General features: G+C 41.4%; 1 protein-coding gene across 1 annotated transcript in view; it reads right to left on the bottom strand.

Moving 5' to 3' along the window:
• The window catches only part of fgf16 (fibroblast growth factor 16), a 61,801-nt gene that overhangs the window by 29,342 nt on the left and 14,241 nt on the right, over window positions 1–18,218 (bottom strand). The window contains exon 2 of the mRNA XM_045719404.2: window positions 15,750–15,853. Within this exon, the coding sequence (XP_045575360.1) occupies window positions 15,750–15,853 (104 nt within the window). The remainder of the gene's footprint in view (window positions 1–15,749; window positions 15,854–18,218) is intronic.

Genomic DNA, 18,218 nt, shown 5'->3' with positions numbered 1-18,218 from the left:
CTGAGAATCATTATACCATCTAAACCACTGAGAATCACTGAACCATCTAAACCACTGAGAATCACTGTACCATCTAAACCACTGAGAATCATTATACCATCTAAACCACTGAGAATCATTGTACCATCTAAACCACTGAGAATCATTATACCATCTAAACCACTGAGAATCATTATACCGTCTAAACCAGTGAAATATATTATCCATAACCTCAATCATTGTATTTTCAGTTGTTTGAGTCTGGTGTACAAAAGTAAAAGAACGGGAAGCATAGAAATAGAGCACATAGAACAGATCTACCGCTTCTTAGACTGGCTTTCATTTAGAATGACAGATCTATAACTCACATTTCCATGTGTATTGGATTGGGTCGCCCAGAAATGTACATATTGCCACTTGAAAGGTTTCATCTGAAACAAAAAAATTCAGCTTTATCAAAGTATTTTAAAACCGTCTATCAGGGCCACCTCAGCCTCACATACACCCTGTGAGTTAACCAGCAAATAGTCCCGACTGTGTATACTTAGCGAACTTGGTAAAATATGTAAATATTTTAACGGCTCTAAAACTAAATGAAGGGGGTTCCTATCTCGTCCCATCTCAGGGAACGGATGAATTATGGGACCTGGGAAGACTTTCGAATATTTCCCAGAAGCCCAGAGTCATGAGAGGTAAACACCATGCCTGTCTGTTTTGCGCTGGTCTAGTTGTTTCTATGACAACCTGTACCGCACAGAGGTCCGCTATAGTTCCACACGGTATCTTTACTCATCTCTCATCTGGGTTCCTGCTACAGGTTCCACTATAGCTCCACACCTGGGTTGCACTATAGCTCCACACCTGGGTTCCTGCTATAGCTCCACACCTGAGTTCCTGCTACAGGTTCCACTATAGCTCCACACCTGGGTTCCACTATAGCTCCACACCTGGGTTCCACTATAGCTCCACACCTGGGTTCCTGCTATAGCTCCACACCTGGGTTCCACTATAGCTCCACACCTGGGTTCCACTATAGCTCCACACCTGGGTTCCACTATAGCTCCACACCTGGGTTCCTGCTATAGCTCCACACCTGGGTTCCACTATAGCTCCACACCTGGGTTCCACTATAGCTCCACACCTGGGTTGCACTATAGCTCCACACCTGGGTTCCTGCTATAGCTCCACACCTGGGTTCCTGCTACAGGTTCCACTATAGCTCCACACCTGGGTTCCACTATAGCTCCACACCTGGCTTCCTGCTATAGCTCCACACCTGAGTTCCTGCTACAGGTTCCACTATAGCTCCACACCTGGGTTCCTGCTACAGGTTCCACTATAGCTCCACACCTGAGTTCCTGCTATAGCTCCACACCTGAGTTCCTGCTACAGGTTCCACTATAGCTCCACACCTGAGTTCCTGCTATAGCTCCTCACCTGGGTTCCACTATAGCTCCACACCTGGGTTCCTGCTATAGCTCCACACCTGGGTTCCACTATAGCTCCACACCTGGGTTCCACTATAGCTCCACACCTGGGTTGCACTATAGCTCCACACCTGGGTTGCACTATAGCTCCACACCTGGGTTCCTGCTATAGCTCCACACCTGGGTTCCTGCTACAGGTTCCACTATAGCTCCACACCTGGGTTCCACTATAGCTCCACACCTGGGTTCCTGCTATAGCTCCACACCTGGGTTCCTGCTATAGCTCCACACCTGGGTTCCTGCTACAGGTTCCACTATAGCTCCACACCTGGGTTCCACTATAGCTCCACACCTGGGTTCCTGCTATAGCTCCACACCTGGGTTCCTGCTACAGGTTCCACTATAGCTCCACACCTGGGTTCCACTATAGCTCCACACCTGGCTTCCTGCTATAGCTCCACACCTGAGTTCCTGCTACAGGTTCCACTATAGCTCCAAACCTGGGTTCCTGCTACAGGTTCCACTATAGCTCCACACCTGAGTTCCTGCTATAGCTCCACACCTGAGTTCCTGCTACAGGTTCCACTATAGCTCCACACCTGAGTTCCTGCTATAGCTCCTCACCTGGGTTCCTGCAACAGGTTCCACACGGTATTTTTTACTCATCTCTCATCATAGAATGATTTGAAGCCTTTTACCCTGGCAGCTAAACTCATCGGTACACTAGCAGTGGCTGCCAGTCCTGACGTCAATGGGAACTGCCATCTTTGGATTGGATTTCTATGGTTGGTTTCCCTTTCACAAATTTCAGAACACAATTGCGATAAAAATGTAGGCGTACCATTTGGAAAGCACTCCTGAAAAGTAAATACTAATCTGTCTGTAGAAGGTAAACACTTTTTTCTCAACAACTTTTGAGCGGTTCTGAGCAAACAGCACTGTTTTTCAAAGTACACTCTTACAAAAAAGGGTTCAAAAAGGGTTCTTCCGCTGTCCCCATAAGAGAACCCTTTTTGGTTCCATGTAGAACCCCTTTTTGGTTCCAGGTAGAACCCCTTTTTGGTTCCAGGTAGAACCCTTTTAAGTTTCAGGTAGAACCCGTTTTGGTTCCAGGTAGAACCCTTTTTGGTTCCAGGTAGAACCCTTTTTGGTTCCAGGTAGAACCCTTTTTGGTTCCAGGTAGAACCCCCTTTTGGTTCCAGGTAGAACCCCTTTAAGGTTCCAGGTAGAACCCGTTTTGGTTCCAGGTAGAACCCCGTTAAGGTTCCAGGTAGAACCCGTTAAGGTTCCAGGTAGAACCCTTTTTGGTTCCAGGTAGAACCCTTTTTGGTTCCAGGTAGAACCCCCTTTTGGTTCCAGGTAGAACCCCTTTAAGGTTCCAGGTAGAACCCGTTTTGGTTCCAGGTAGAACCCCGTTAAGGTTCCAGGTAGAACCCGTTAAGGTTCCAGGTAGAACCCTTTTTGGTTCCAGGTAGAACCCCTTTTTGGTTCCAGGTAGAACCCCTTTTTGGTTCCAGGTAGAACCCCTTTTTGGTTCCAGGTAGAACCCCTTTTTGGTTCCAGGTAGAACCCCTTTAAGGTTCCAGGTAGAACTCTTTTGGGTTCCATGTAGAACCCTCTGTGGATGACGGTTCAAACCGATGTTTCCCAGTCAGAGTTGATTAAAAAATATATATATATTTTGTTCCCGGTTGTTTTGAATGTGGCATTAGAGTTGGGATTATATTTCGTTGTCTAAACAAAAGACTGTTTACACCTTCTGTATCCTGTGCATGTGTCAAATAAACATAGATTGTATTTGATGTAGTGTGTGTTTACCAGAGACGGTAATGTGAAGAACAACATGACCTGAACCAAAGTCAGATTAGGATATAGGCCAAGGACGAGAGAAAGTGTGTTTTTACTACTACTTTATTCTACTACTTTCACCACTTTTAAGTCTTGAAATCTTTGGTTGTTTACTACACTGCCTTACTCCCTCTATTTAGCAAATGGCTTCACTTGTGAATCCTTAAAGAGATGGGTGGGACTAAGGATTAAGAGGGTGTGAACAATGTTGAATGGGTGTAGACAAAGAAGAGCTCTCCAGTAGCTACCAAAACATTCAAGAGCCATTTTACCATAAGTGGAGTTACAAATTTATCAAATGTTTCTACATTGGACCGGATCCAGGTGGTGGGTAAAATATATACACTCAGTGTACAAAACATTAAGAACTACCTTACCCTGTTCAAAGGCACTTCGATCTATTGTCATACCCATTCACCCTCTGAATGGCACACAGACACAATCCATGTCTCAATTGTCTCAAGGCTTAAAAATCCTTCTTTAACCTGTCTCCTCCCCTTTCATCTACACTGATTGAAGTGGATTTAACAAGTGACATCAATAAGGAATCATAGCTTTCACCTGGATTCACCTGGTCAGTCTATGTTCATAATGTTTTGTACATTCAGTGTATATTATATATCAGGGTTAGCGTTAGGAACATTTGGCGTCCGGACAAGTGACTGGGAAGATTTAAAAAAACGGCCATCCATATGCCTAAGCCTTTAGGGCGACCACCCATACAGTCAGCACCTTCATTAAACCAGGGGAAATGGCCAAATGAAACACATTTACATGTCATTAAAACAGCCTATTACATATGACATGTCATTATAACAGTCTATAACATATAACATGTCATTATAACAGCCTATAACATATGCCATGTCATTATAACAGCCTATAACATATAACATGTCATTATAACAGCCTATAACATATAACATGTCATTATAACAGCCTATATCATGTCATTATAACCGTCTATAACATGTCATTATAACAGTCTATAACATGTCATAACAGACTATAACATGTCATTACATATGACATGTCATTATAACAGCCTATAACATATGACATGTCAGCCTATAACATGTCATAACAGACTATAACATGTCATTATAACAGCCTATAACATGTCATTATAACAGTCTATAACATGCCATTATAACAGCCTATAACATGTCATTATAACAGCCTATAACCTGTCATAACAGACTATAACATGTCATTATAACAGCCTATAACATGTCATTATAACAACCTATAACATGTCATAACAGACTATAACATGTCATTACAACCTATAACATGTCATTATAACCGTCTATAACATGTCATTACAGCCTATAACATGTCATTATAACAGCGTATATAACATGTCATAACAGACTATAACATGTCATTATAACAGTCTATAACATGTCATAACAGCCTATAACATGTCATTATAACAGCCTATAACATGTCATTATAACAGCCTATAACATGTCATTATAACAGACTATAACATGTCATTATAACAGCCTATAACATGTCATTATAACAGCCTATAACATGTCATTATAACAGCCTATAACATGTCATTATAACAGTCTATAACATGTCATTATAACAGCGTATATAACATGTCATAACAGACTATAACATGTCATTATAACCGTCTATAACATGTCATTATAACAACCTATAACATGTCATTATAACAGTCTATAACATGCCATTATAACAACCTATAACATGTCATTATAACAACCTATAACATGTCATTATAACAGTCTATAACATGTCATTATAACAACCTATAACATGTCATTATAACAGTCTATAACATGTCATTATAACAACCTATAACATGTCATTATAACAGTCTATAACATGTCATTATAACAACCTATAACATATGACATGTCATTATAACAGCGTATAACATATGACATGTCATTATAACAACCTATAACATGTCATAACAGACTATAACATGTCATTATAACCGTCTATAACATGTCATTATAACAACCTATAACATGTCATTATAACAGTCTATAACATGTCATTATAACAGCCTATAACATATGACGTCATTAACACAGCCTATAACATATGACATGTCATTATAACAACCTATAACATGTCATTATAACAGTCGATAACATGTCATTATAACAACCTATAACATGTCATTATAACAGCCTATAACATGTCATTATAACAACCTATAACATGTCATTATAACAGACTATAACATGTCATAACAGACTATAACATGTCATTATAACAGTCTATAACATGTCATAACAGACTATAACATGTCATTACATATGACATGTCATTATAACAGCCTATAACATGTCATTATAACAGCCTATAACATATGACATGTCATTATAACAGCGTATAACATGTCATTATAACAACCTTGTATTTCTATTTCTACCACACTTTTATATTGTTTTATTGGTTTTTACACGTTCTCCACCCTTCGCCACCTTCTACTTTCCTAAAACAATAATTGTCCGGTTCATCTGCCAGAGAATTGAGCACTAAATGCATAGACCTGTAGGTTATAGGTGTCCACTGTATTAATAGTTTAAAATACTATATATACATATAAATACTATATATACATATATATATAAGAGAAGGCCTAGCCTCTGAGAGAGAGAGAGACAGAGAGATAGGCCTGTGTCATGCTACCACACCAACAGGAATGTCTTTATTCTTGCCAGATGGCTACTGCGTCTGCTATACACATATAGAAGTACAGAAGGAGGTTAAATTCGTTAATTTCCTATCAGAATATATATATTTTTTTATAAAGATAAGCATTATATTGTTATATTATAAGAATAACTCTGGTAGGGCTGAAACATTCTTCTTCACCTCAAATTTGTAGCAACGTTTTAATTTAATGTCATATGTTGGACATCCTTTTACTGTCCATCTCTAATGCTGAACTGTTACGGACTACTGAGTTCCTCCAAGCTCTTTCTCTCTCGCTCTCCAAGACAAAGGGTCATAAAGGGGTAAATCACACCTATTAGTGATACCATGTAATCTCACAGGACTACAAAAGGACTCTACTGTATCCCCCCTCAACTCTCTTAGCCTCTTATCCTGCTGGACCTCTCGACTCTGGATCTACATCTTCAGCAGGCCAACCACAGGCCCTGGACCTTTGCCTTAAATGGCAAGAACTGGTAACTGGTAAATTTAGGGAAAAAGTACCTTTTAGGGAATATATCTGTGATCCAGTAGAGAAATTGGGACAGAAGTGCCCACTAAACAGGGTCAGAAGAAGACAGCAGCTTTAAAAGAGCCTGAACGGTACATTCCAGATAACCTTCTTCAAGGACAAAGAGCTAGTGTAACCTAAACGGTACATTACAGATCCCCGTCTTCAAGGAAAGAAGGAGACAATTAGAGCACTTGAGTCTTTGCAACTCAAGCAAGGAGCCTACAAAGAAGAGCAACAAGCATAAGGACACCAACTCAGGACTAGAGGAGACACCTGAAGGAGGAACCACCCAACTCAGGACCAGAGGAGACACCTGAAGGAGGAACCACCCAACTCAGGACTACAGGAAACACCTGAAGGAGGAACCACCCAACTCAGGACTAGAGGAGACACCTGAAGGAGGAACCACCCAACTCAGGACCAGAGGAGACACCTGAAGGAGGAACCACCCAACTCAGGACTACAGGAAACACCTGAAGGAGGAACCACCCAACTCAGGACTACAGGAGACACCTGAAGGAGGAACCACCCAACTCAGGACTACAGGAGACACCTGAAGGAGGAACCACCCAACTCAGGACTACAGGAGACACCTGAAGGAGGAACCACCCAACTCAGGACTACAGGAGACACCTGAAGGAGGAACCACCCAACTCAGGACTACAGGAGACACCTGAAGGAGGAACCACCCAACTCAGGACTACAGGAGACACCTGAAGGAGGAACCACCCAACTCAGGACCAGAGGAGACACCTGAAGGAGGAACCACCCAACTCAGGACTAGAGGAGACACCTGAAGGAGGAACCACCCAACTCAGGACCAGAGGAGACACCTGAAGGAGGAACCACCCAACTCAGGACCAGAGGAGACACCTGAAGGAGGAACCACCCAACTCAGGACCAGAGGAGACACCTGAAGGAGGAACCACCCAACTCAGGACTAGTGGAGACACCTGAAGGAGGAACCACCCAACTCAGGACCAGAGGAGCCACCTGAAGGAGGAACCACCCAACTCAGGACTACAGGAGACACCTGAAGGAGGAACCACCCAACTCAGGACCAGAGGAGACACCTGAAGGAGGAACCACCCAACTCAGGACTACAGGAGACACCTGAAGGAGGAACCACCCAACTCAGGACCAGAGGAGACACCTGAAGGAGGAACCACCCAACTCAGGACTACAGGAGACACCTGAAGGAGGAACCACCCAACTCAACCAGAAAGAACACTGACATCTTCTTATTTTATTCTCCTCCATGCAGCCTGAACCATCAAGAAACCACAACAGACTGATTATAACACCATTTAATGTTCAGGATCTCCAGGTCTTCACGTCTTATCTTTCATGATTATTCTCATTATGTTTGTAAATATTTCGATGAGTGTTATTACATTTTGTTTGTATAAATCAGTTGTGTTTGTCTTGTTATTCAATCTGGTGTTTTCTCTAATGACCTTAGTGATCACTGTTTTACAGCCTGTGTTCGTAATGGCTGCTCAGTGAAACGACCTGTCAAGATTTGTCATAGACGCTTGCTAAAAAACTTTTAATGAGCAAGCCTCTAAAATGGTATAGAATCAGCTTGATCCCCTCTGTCGAAGAAGCTTGGACCTTCTTTTTTGATATTTTCAGTGGTATTGTTAACAAACACGCCCCCATAAAGAAAACAAGTATTAAAAACAGGTTCAGCCCCTGGTTCGACTGTGATCTTGCAGAGTTAGTCCACCTCAAGAATTGCATTTGGCGAAAGGCTCGGCACACACATACTCAGGCTGACTGGCTCTAATTCAGGCAAATGAGAAATAAGTGCACTCAGGCTATCCGGAAGGCCAAAGTTAGTTACTTTAAGGAGCAGTTCTCTCTCTGTGGGTCTAACCCCAAGAAGTTCTGGAAAACGGTTAAAGACCTGGAGAATAAACCCTCCTCCTCACAGCTGCCCATGTCCCTTAATGTTGATGATGTTGTTACTGACAAGAAGCACATGGCTGAGCTCTTTAACCTCTCTTGGGTAGGGGGCGGTATTTTCATGTCTGGATGAAAAGCATGCCCAAAGTAAACTGCCTGTTACTCAGTACCAGAAGCCAGGATATGCATATAATTAGTAGATTTGGATAGAAAACACTCTGAAGTTTCTAAAACTTAAAATTATGTCTGTTAGTATAACAGAACTGATATGGCAGGCGAAACCCCGATGAAATACCATCCAAAAACCAAAAAAAATCTGCCTACCCCTATTTTCAATGGCTATCACTTTTATTATAAGGCCAAGTCCTCCCAGATTGCAGTTCCTAGGGCTTCCACTAGATGTCAACAGTCTTTAGAAAGAGTTTCAGGCTGGTTTTTGGAAAAATTTGCCAGAAATTGTAGTTTTTCTAGGTGGCTCCGATTTTTGGCTGTAGTTTTTCCAAGCGTGTGGAAGAGAGCGCGTTCTTTGGTATTTTTCTCCGGTTAAGACAATAACGATACTCCATCTTAAATTTTATTATTTATTTACGTATTAGGGTACCTAAGGTTTGATTATAAACGTTGTTTCACTTGTTTGGAAAAGTTTATTAGTAACGTTTGGGATTCATTTTGTATGCATTTTGATGGAGGGAAACTGGGTGGATTATTGACTGAAGCGCGCCAGCTAAACTGAGTTTTTATGGATATAAAGAAGGACATTATCGAACAAAAGGACCATTTGTGATGTAACTGGGACCTTTTGGAGTGCCAACAGAAGAAGATCATCAAAGGTAAGGCATATTTTATATCGCTATTTCTGATATATTATTTTTTTTTTTCATGTGTTTGTGTGCGGTGCGCTGTCCTCAGATAATCGCATGGTTTGCTTTCGCCGTAAAGACTTTTTGAAATATGACACAGCGGCTGGATTAACAAGAAGTTAAGATTTATTTTGATGTATTACACTTGTGATTTTATGACTTCATTAAGTCAGGATTCCTGTTTGACTCAGCCATGCCTCCTTGCCCACTCAAAATTTCCTCATCTCCCACCCCATTTAATGCGACTATCCCCTATGCTCCTCCCTCTTTTTCCTCTGCCCCACTACAAAGTTTCTCCCTGCAGGCAGTCACTGAGTCCGAGGTGCTAAAGGAGCTCCTTAAACTTCACCCCAAAAAAACATCTGGGTCAGATGGTTAAGAACCTTTCTTCTTTAAGGTTGCTGCCCCTATCATCACCAAGCCTATCTCTGACCTTTTAAACCTGTCTCTCCTCTCTGGGGAGGTTCCCATTGCTTGGAAGGCAGCCACGGTTCATCCTTTATTTAAAGGGGGAGATCAAGCTGATCCTAACTGTTATAGGCCTTTTTTTAAATTTTTCCCTGTTTATCAAAAGTGTTAGAAAAACTTGTCAATAATTAACTGACTGGCTTTCTTGATTCTAAGCTTTTGTTGTGCTGCTTTTTTATTGACTTGGCCAAAGCTTTTGATACGGTAGACCATTCCATTCTTGTGGGCCGGCGAAGGAGTATTGGTGTCTCTGAGGGGTCTTTGGCCTGGTTTGCTAACTACCTCTCTCAAAGAGTGCAGTGTATAAAGTCAGAACATCTGCTGTCTCAGCCACAGCCTGACACCAAGGGAGTACCCCAAGGCTAGATCCTAGGCCCCATGCTCTTCTCAATTTACATCAACAACATAGCTCAGGCAGTAGGAAGCTCTCTCATCCATTTATATGCAGATGATACAGTCTAATACTCAGCTGGCCCCTAGAGCTTGAGGTAGTCACCTCATACAAGTACTTGGGAGTATGGCTAGATGGTACACTGTCCTTCTCTCATCACATATCAAAGCTGCAGGCTAAAGTTAAATCTAGACTTGGTTTCCTCTATTGTAATCGCTCCTCTTTCACCCCAGCTGCCAAACTAACCCTGATTCAGATGACCATCCTACCCATGCTAGATTACAGAGATGTAATTTATAGATCGGCAGGTAAGGGTGCTCTCGAGTGGCTAGATGTTCTTTAACCATTCGGCCATCAGATTTGCCACCAATGCTCCTTATAGGACACGTCACTGCACTCTATACTCTGTAAACTGGTCATCTCTGTATACACGTCACAAGACCCACTGGTTGATGCTTATTTATAAAACCCTCTTAGGCCTCACTCCCCCCTATCTGAGATATCTACTGCAGCCCTCATCCTCCACATACAACACCCGTTCTGCCAGTCACATTCTGTTAAAGGTCCCCAAAACACACACATCCCTGGGTCACTCGTCTTTTCAGTTCGCTGCAGCTAGCGACTGGAACGAGCTGCAACAAACACTCAAACTGGACAGTTTTATCTCAATCTCTTCATTCAAAGACTCAATCATGGACACTCTTACTGACAGTTGTGGCTGTATAGCGTGATGTATTGTTGTCTCTACCTTCTTGCCCTTTGTGCTGTTGTCTGTGCCCGATAATGTTTATACCATGTTTTGTGCTGCTACCATGTTGTGTTGTCATGTGTTGCTGCCTAACTATGTTGTTGTCTGAGGTCTCTATGTAGTGTTGTCTCTCTTGTCGTGATGTGTGTTTTGTCCTATATTTCAATGTTATTTTTTAATCCCAGCCCCCGTTACCTGCAGGAGGCCTTTTGTATTTTGGTTCTTATTGTAAATAAGAATTTGTTCTTAACTGACTTGCCAAGTTAAATAAAAGTTGGAAACTCTGGGAAAGAACTCCAATTGATTCTGAAAGTATTCATACCTTCAGATTATTAGTAATCTTACAGAGTTATTACTAAAATAACTCAGGTCTGGTCTTCGTAGAATACCATTTCGTTCAATAACTGGACTGGTGCTGTTAACAATAATGTAGTTATATGTTTACACACTACCATACAGTACTATATTCTACTGCTGTACTCTACTGAATTTTACTTTACTCTACTTTACTCTACTCTACTTTACTTTACTCTACTGAACTTTACTCTACTGAACTTTACGTTACTCTACTGAACTTTACTTTACTTTACTCTACTCTACTGAACTTTACTCTACTGAACTTTACTCTACTGAACTTTACTCTACTGAACTTTATTTACTTTACTCTACTGAACTTTACGTTACTCTACTGAACTTTACTTTACTTTACTGAACTTTACTTTACTCTACTGAACTTTACTTTACTCTACTGAACTTTATTTACTTTACTCTACTGAACTTTACGTTACTCTACTGAACATTACTTTACTTTACTGAACTTTACTTTACTCTACTGAACTTTACTTTACTCTACTGAACTTTACTTTACTCTAGCATATTGTCCTGTGCTCTACTCTACGGTCCAAACTTGTGAAACATAGACATTTACGATTGGTTCAGATCTGGTCCGGTCCATGGATAAAAAAATAAGAAAAAATGTATTACTGGGGTATAGCCTACAGTGTCAGCCTGTAATACTGGACTGTAGCCTGCAGTGTCAGCCTGTAATACTGGACTGTAGCCTGCAGTGTCAGCCTGTAATACTGGACTGTAGCCTGCAGTGTCAGCCTGTAATACTGGACTGTAGCCTGCAGTGTCAGCCTGTAATACTGGACTGTAGCCTGCAGTGTCAGCCTGTAATACTGGACTGTAGCCTGCAGTGTCAGCCTGTAATACTGGACTGTAGCCTGCAGTGTCAGCCTGTAATACTGGACTGTAGCCTACAGTGTCAGCCTGTAATACTGGACTGTAGCCTGCAGTGTCATCCCACAATACTGGACTGTAGCCTGCAGTGTCAGCCTGTAATACTGGACTGTAGCCTGCAGTGTCATCCCACAATACTGGACTGTAGCCTGCAGTGTCAGCCTGTAATACTGGACTGTAGCCTGCAGTGTCAGCCTGTAATACTGGACTGTAGCCTGCAGTGTCAGCCTGTAATACTGGACTGTAGCCTGCAGTGTCAGCCTGTAATACTAGACTGTAGCCTGCAGTGTCAGCCTGTAATACTGGACTGTAGCCTGCAGTGTCAGCCTGTAATACTGGACTGTAGCCTGCAGTGTCATCCCACAATACTGGACTGTAGCCTGCAGTGTCAGCCTGTAATACTGGACTGTAGCCTGCAGTGTCAGCCTGTAATACTGGACTGTAGCCTGCAGAGTCATCCCACAATACTAGACTGTAGCCTGCAGTGTCAGCCTGTAATACTGGACTGTAGCCTGCAGTGTCATCCCACAATACTGGACTGTAGCCTGCAGTGTCAGCCTGTAATACTGGATTGTAGCCTGCAGTGTCAGCCTGTAATACTGGACTGTAGCCTGCAGTGTCAGCCTGTAATACTGGACTGTAGCCTGCAGTGTCAGCCTGTAATACTGGACTGTAGCCTACAGTGTCAGCCTGTAATACTGGACTGTAGCCTGCAGTGTCAGCCTGTAATACTGGACTGTAGCCTACAGTGTCAGCCTGTAATACTGGACTGTAGCCTGATTCCTGTGATTAATCGTTTTGGCTATTTAAGCTTCATTAGGAGTTAGCTAGAGCCGATTTGAAATCAGAAGCAATGTGTTTACACGGCGGGAAACGTATTTTATTTTTCACTAATTATTACGCCAATTTAGCCCCTTGACCTGTCCTTTGTTTATGCCATATTCACAACGAAGAGCATTTTTTATATGACTGGGCGCCATTTAGGTTAGGGTTCTTGACAGGCAAACGTGCAAGATGTAAAAAGTGTCTGTCTCATGAAATTGTCATTAATTTGATCTCCAGCTTGTAGGCTACAGAAAAGGCCATATACTTTTAGGCTACCATTGGCTATATGCTACCATAGGCTATATGCTACCATAGGCTATATGCTACCATAGGTTATAGGCTACCATAGGCTATGGGCTACCATAGGCTATAGGCTACCATAGGCTACCCATAGGCTACCATAGGCTATAGGCTACCATAGGTTATAGGCTACCATAGGCTATAGGCTACCATAGGCTATAGGCTACATAGGATATAGGTTATCATAGGCTATAGGCTACCATAGGCTACCATAGGCTATAGGCTACATAGGATATAGGTTACCATAGGCTATAGGCTACCATAGGCTATAGGCTACCATAGGCTATATGCTACCATAGGCTATAGGCTACCATAGGCTATATGCTACCATAGGCTATAGGCTACCATAGGCTACCATAGGCTACCATAGGCTATAGGCTACATAGGATAGGATATAGGTTACCATAGGCTACCATAGGCTACCATAGGCTACCATAGGCTATAGGCTACCATAGGCTATAGACTACCATAGGTTATAGGCTACCATAGGCTATAGGCTACCATAGGCTATAGGCTACCATAGGCTACCATAGGCTATAGGCTACCATAGGCTACCATAGGCTATAGGCTACCATAGGCTACAGGCTACATAGGCTACCATAGGCTATAGGCTACCATAGGCTATAGGCTACCATAGGCTACCATAGGCTATAGACTACCATAGGTTATAGGCTACCATAGGCTATAGGCTACCATAGGCTACAGGCTACATAGGCTATAGGCTACCATAGGCTATAGGCTACCATAGGCTACCATAGGCTATAGGCTACATAGGATATAGGTTATCATAGGCTATAGGCTACCATAGGCTACCATAGGCTATAGGCTACATAGGATATAGGTTACCATAGGCTATAGGCTACCATAGGCTATAGGCTACCATAGGCTATATGCTACCATAGGCTATAGGCTACCATAGGCTATATGCTACCATAGGCTATAGGCTACCATAGGCTACCATAGGCTACCATAGGCTATAGGCTACATAGGATAGGATATAGGTTACCATAGGCTACCATAGGCTACCATAGGCTACCATAGGCTATAGGCTACCATAGGCTACATAGGCTACCATAGGCTATAGGCTACCATAGGCTACCATAGGCTACCATAGGCTATAGGCTACATAGGATATAGGTTACCATAGGCTATAGGCTACCATAGGCTATATGCTACCATAGGCTATAGGCTACCATAGGCTATAGGCTACATAGGCTACCATAGGCTAAAGGCTACCATAGGCTATAGGCTACCATAAGCTATAGGCTACTATAGGCTACCATAGGCTATAGGCTACTATAGGCTACTATAGGCTACCATAGGCTATAGGCTACATAGGCTACCATAGGCTATAGGCTACATAGGCTACCATAGGCTATAGGGGCGGCAGGGTAGGTTGCAAGTTTAAATCCCCCAGCTGACAAGGTACAAATCTGTCATTCTGCCCCTGAACAGGCAGTGAACCCACTGTTCCTGGGCCGTCATTGTAAATAAGAATTTGTTCTTAACTGACTTGCCTAGTTAAATAGGCTACCATAGGCTATAGGTTACCATAGGCTATAGGTTACCATAGGCTATAGGCTACCATAGGCTACCATAGGCTATAGGCTACCATAGCCTATAGGCTACCATAGGCTATAGGTTACCATAGGCTATAGGCTACCATAGGCTATAGGCTACCATAGGCTACCATAGGCTATAGGCTACCATAGGTTACCATAGGCTATAGGCTATCATAGGCTATAGGCTACCATAGGCTATAGGCTACCATAGGCTACCATAGGCTATAGGCTACCATAAGTTACCATAGGCTATAGGCTACCATAGGCTATAGGCTACCATAGGCTACCATAGGCTATAGGCTATCATAGGCTATAGGCTACCATAGGCTACCATAGGCTATAGGCTACCATAGGTTACCATAGGCTATAGGCTATCATAGGCTATAGGCTACCATAGGCTATTATGCTAAATTCTTCTATCATGTATATGACATAGAATTGCATGAAATGCAAAAAACAATTACAGAATCTGCTACAAGAAAATGTGTGGAAATCCTAAAAACGTGTCTGCTCAACTGTATGCCACTACGCAAATGCAATCATAGATGCATGCAATGTTTTATGATTCTACCCCCCCCCCCCAGCACCCCAGCACCCCCAACTCAAAACATCTTCCCTCGGCTATGGAGGAGAGGAGAGGAGGGGAGAGGAGGGCAGGGAGGAGAGGAAGGAGGGGAGGGGAGGGAGGAGAGGGAGGAAAGGAGAGGAGGAGAGGAGGGAGAAGAGGGAGAAGAGGGAGTAGAGGAAGGAGGGGAGAGGAGGAGAGGAGATGAGGGAGGAAAGGAGAGGAGGACAGGAGGGAGGGAGGGAGGGAGGGAGGGAGGGAGGGAGGGAGGGAGGGAGGGAGGGAGGAGAGGAGAGGAGGGAGGGAGGAGGCAAGGAGAGGAGAGAGGAGAGGATAGGAGGGAGGAGAGAAGAGGAGGAGAGAATATGTAGAGGCGGAAAGAGGAGAGGAGGAGTGTTTAACTTACCGACCCATAGAGCTCTCCTCTCTCGTTCATGCCCAGGTAGAGTCCTGCATCCACTCCTCTAATACTGACCAGCCCTACAGCCAGACTGATGAACTCTAGGATACCTGGAGAGGACAGAGACAAAACCTGTCAGAGATATAGTTTAACTTATAGCACTGGCCAGACTGATGAACTCCACGATGGAGAGGACAGAGACAACACCTGTCAGAGATATAGTTTAACTTATAGCACTGGCCAGACTGATGAACTCCACGATGGAGAGGACAGAGACAACACCTGTAAGAGATATAGAGATAGATCTAGAAATTATAGAAGTAGAACTATAAGTTATAGAAGTTAGAGAAGTAGATCTAGAAATTATAGAAGTAGAACTATAAGTTATAGAAGTTATAGAAGTAGATCTAGAAGTTATATAAGTTATAGAAGTAGATCTAGAAGTTATATAAGTTATAGAAGTATAACTAGAAATTATAGAAGTAGAACTATAAGTTATAGAAGTAGAACTATAAGTTATAGAAGTAGAACTAGAAATTATAGAAGTAGAACTATAAGTTATAGAAGTGATAGAAGTAGATCTATAAGTTATAGAAGTTATAGAAGTAGATCTAGAAGTTATAAGTTATAGAAGTAGAACTAGAAGTTATAGAAGTAGATCTATAAGTTATAGAAGTAGATCTATAAGTTATAGAAGTAGATCTATAAGTTATAGAAGTAGATCTAGAAGTTATAGAAGTAGAACTATAGGTTATAGAAGTAGAACTATAAGTTATAGAAGTAGATCTCTAAGTTATAGAAGTAGATCTATAAGTTATAGAAGTAGATCTATAAGTTATAGAAGTAGATCTATAAGTTATATAAGTAGATCTATAAGTTATAGAAGTAGATCTATAAGTTATAGAAGTAGATCTATAAGTTATAGAAGTAGATCTAGAAGTTATAGAAGTAGATCTAGAAGTTATAGATGTAGAACTATAAGTTATAGAAGTAGAACTATAAGTTATAGAAGTAGATCTATAAGTTATAGAAGTAGATCTATAAGTTATAGAAGTAGATCTATAAGTTATAGAAGTAGATCTAGACGTTATAGAAGTAGAACTATAAGTTATAGAAGTAGATCTAGAAGTTATATAAGTAGATCTATAAGTTATAGAAGTAGATCTATAAGTTATAGAAGTAGATCTATACGTTATAGAAGTAGATCTAGAAGTTATAGAAGTAGATCTATAAGTTATAGAAGTAGAACTATAAGTTATAGAAGTTATAGAAGTAGAACTAGAAGTTATAGAAGTAGAACTATAAGTTATAGAAGTAGAACTATAAGTTATAGAAGTAGATCTAGAAATTATAGAAGTACAACTATAAGTTATAGAAGTAGAACTAGAAGTTATAGAAGTAGAACTATAAGTTATAGAAGTAGATCTAGAAATTATAGAAGTACAACTATAAGTTATAGAAGTAGAACTAGAAGTTATAGAAGTAGAACTATAAGTTATAGAAGTAGAACTAGAAGATATAGAATTTATAGAAGTAGATCTATAAGTTATAGAAGTAGCTCTATAAGTTATAGAAGTAGGACTAGAAATTATAGAAGTAGAACTAGAAGTTATAGAAGTAGAACTAGAAGAAACCAAATAAATGACATCCAGCACAGGGCTCCAGCTTTGCATTTTCTTTGCTAACTTGCTAACTTGCTAACTTGCTAACTTGCTAACTTGCTAGCTAAGAGAGTAGATGTCAAGATCAAGCTTATTGGTTACAGCAGAGACATTAAATCCCCTCCTGGATCAAGATCCCTGTTGCCTAAAATGTTTTGTGCGTCCACATTTTTTTTTAATATACAGTGCCAGTCAAAAGTTTGGACACACACACCTACTCATTCAAGGGTTTTTCTTTATTTTTTTTTACTATTTTCAACATTGTAGAATAATAGTGAAGACATCAAAACTATGAAATAACACATGAAATCATGTAATAACCAAAAAAGTGTTAAACAAATCAAAACATATTTTAAATTTCACATTCTTCAAAAGTAGCCACCCTTTGCCTTGATGACATCTTTGCACACTCTTGGCATTCTCTCAACCAGCTTCATGAGGTAGTCCCCTGGAATGAATTTCAATTAACAGATGTGCCTTATTAAAAGTTAATTTGTGGAATTTCTTTCCTTCTTAATGCGTTTGAGCCAATCAGTTGTGTTGTGACAAGGTAGGGGTGGTATACAGAAGATAGCCCTATTTGGTAAAAGACCAAGTATATATTATGGCAAGAACAGCTCAAATAAGCAAAGAGAAACGACAGTCCATCATTACTTTAAGACATGAAGGTCAGTCAATCTGGAAAATGTCAAGAACTTTGAAAGTTTCTTCAAGTGCAGTTGCAAAAACCATCAAGCGCTATGATGAAGCAGGCTCTCATGAGGACCGCCACAGGAAAGGAAGATCCAGAGTTACCTCTGCTGCAGAGGATAAG

Source organism: Salmo salar, chromosome 05 (genome assembly GCF_965601325.2).
Source record: "Salmo salar chromosome 05, fSalSal1, whole genome shotgun sequence".
Taxonomy (NCBI): Eukaryota; Metazoa; Chordata; class Actinopteri; order Salmoniformes; family Salmonidae; genus Salmo; species Salmo salar.
The sequence above is the reverse complement of the archived record's forward strand: the minus strand, read 5'-3'. Positions and strand labels throughout refer to the sequence as shown.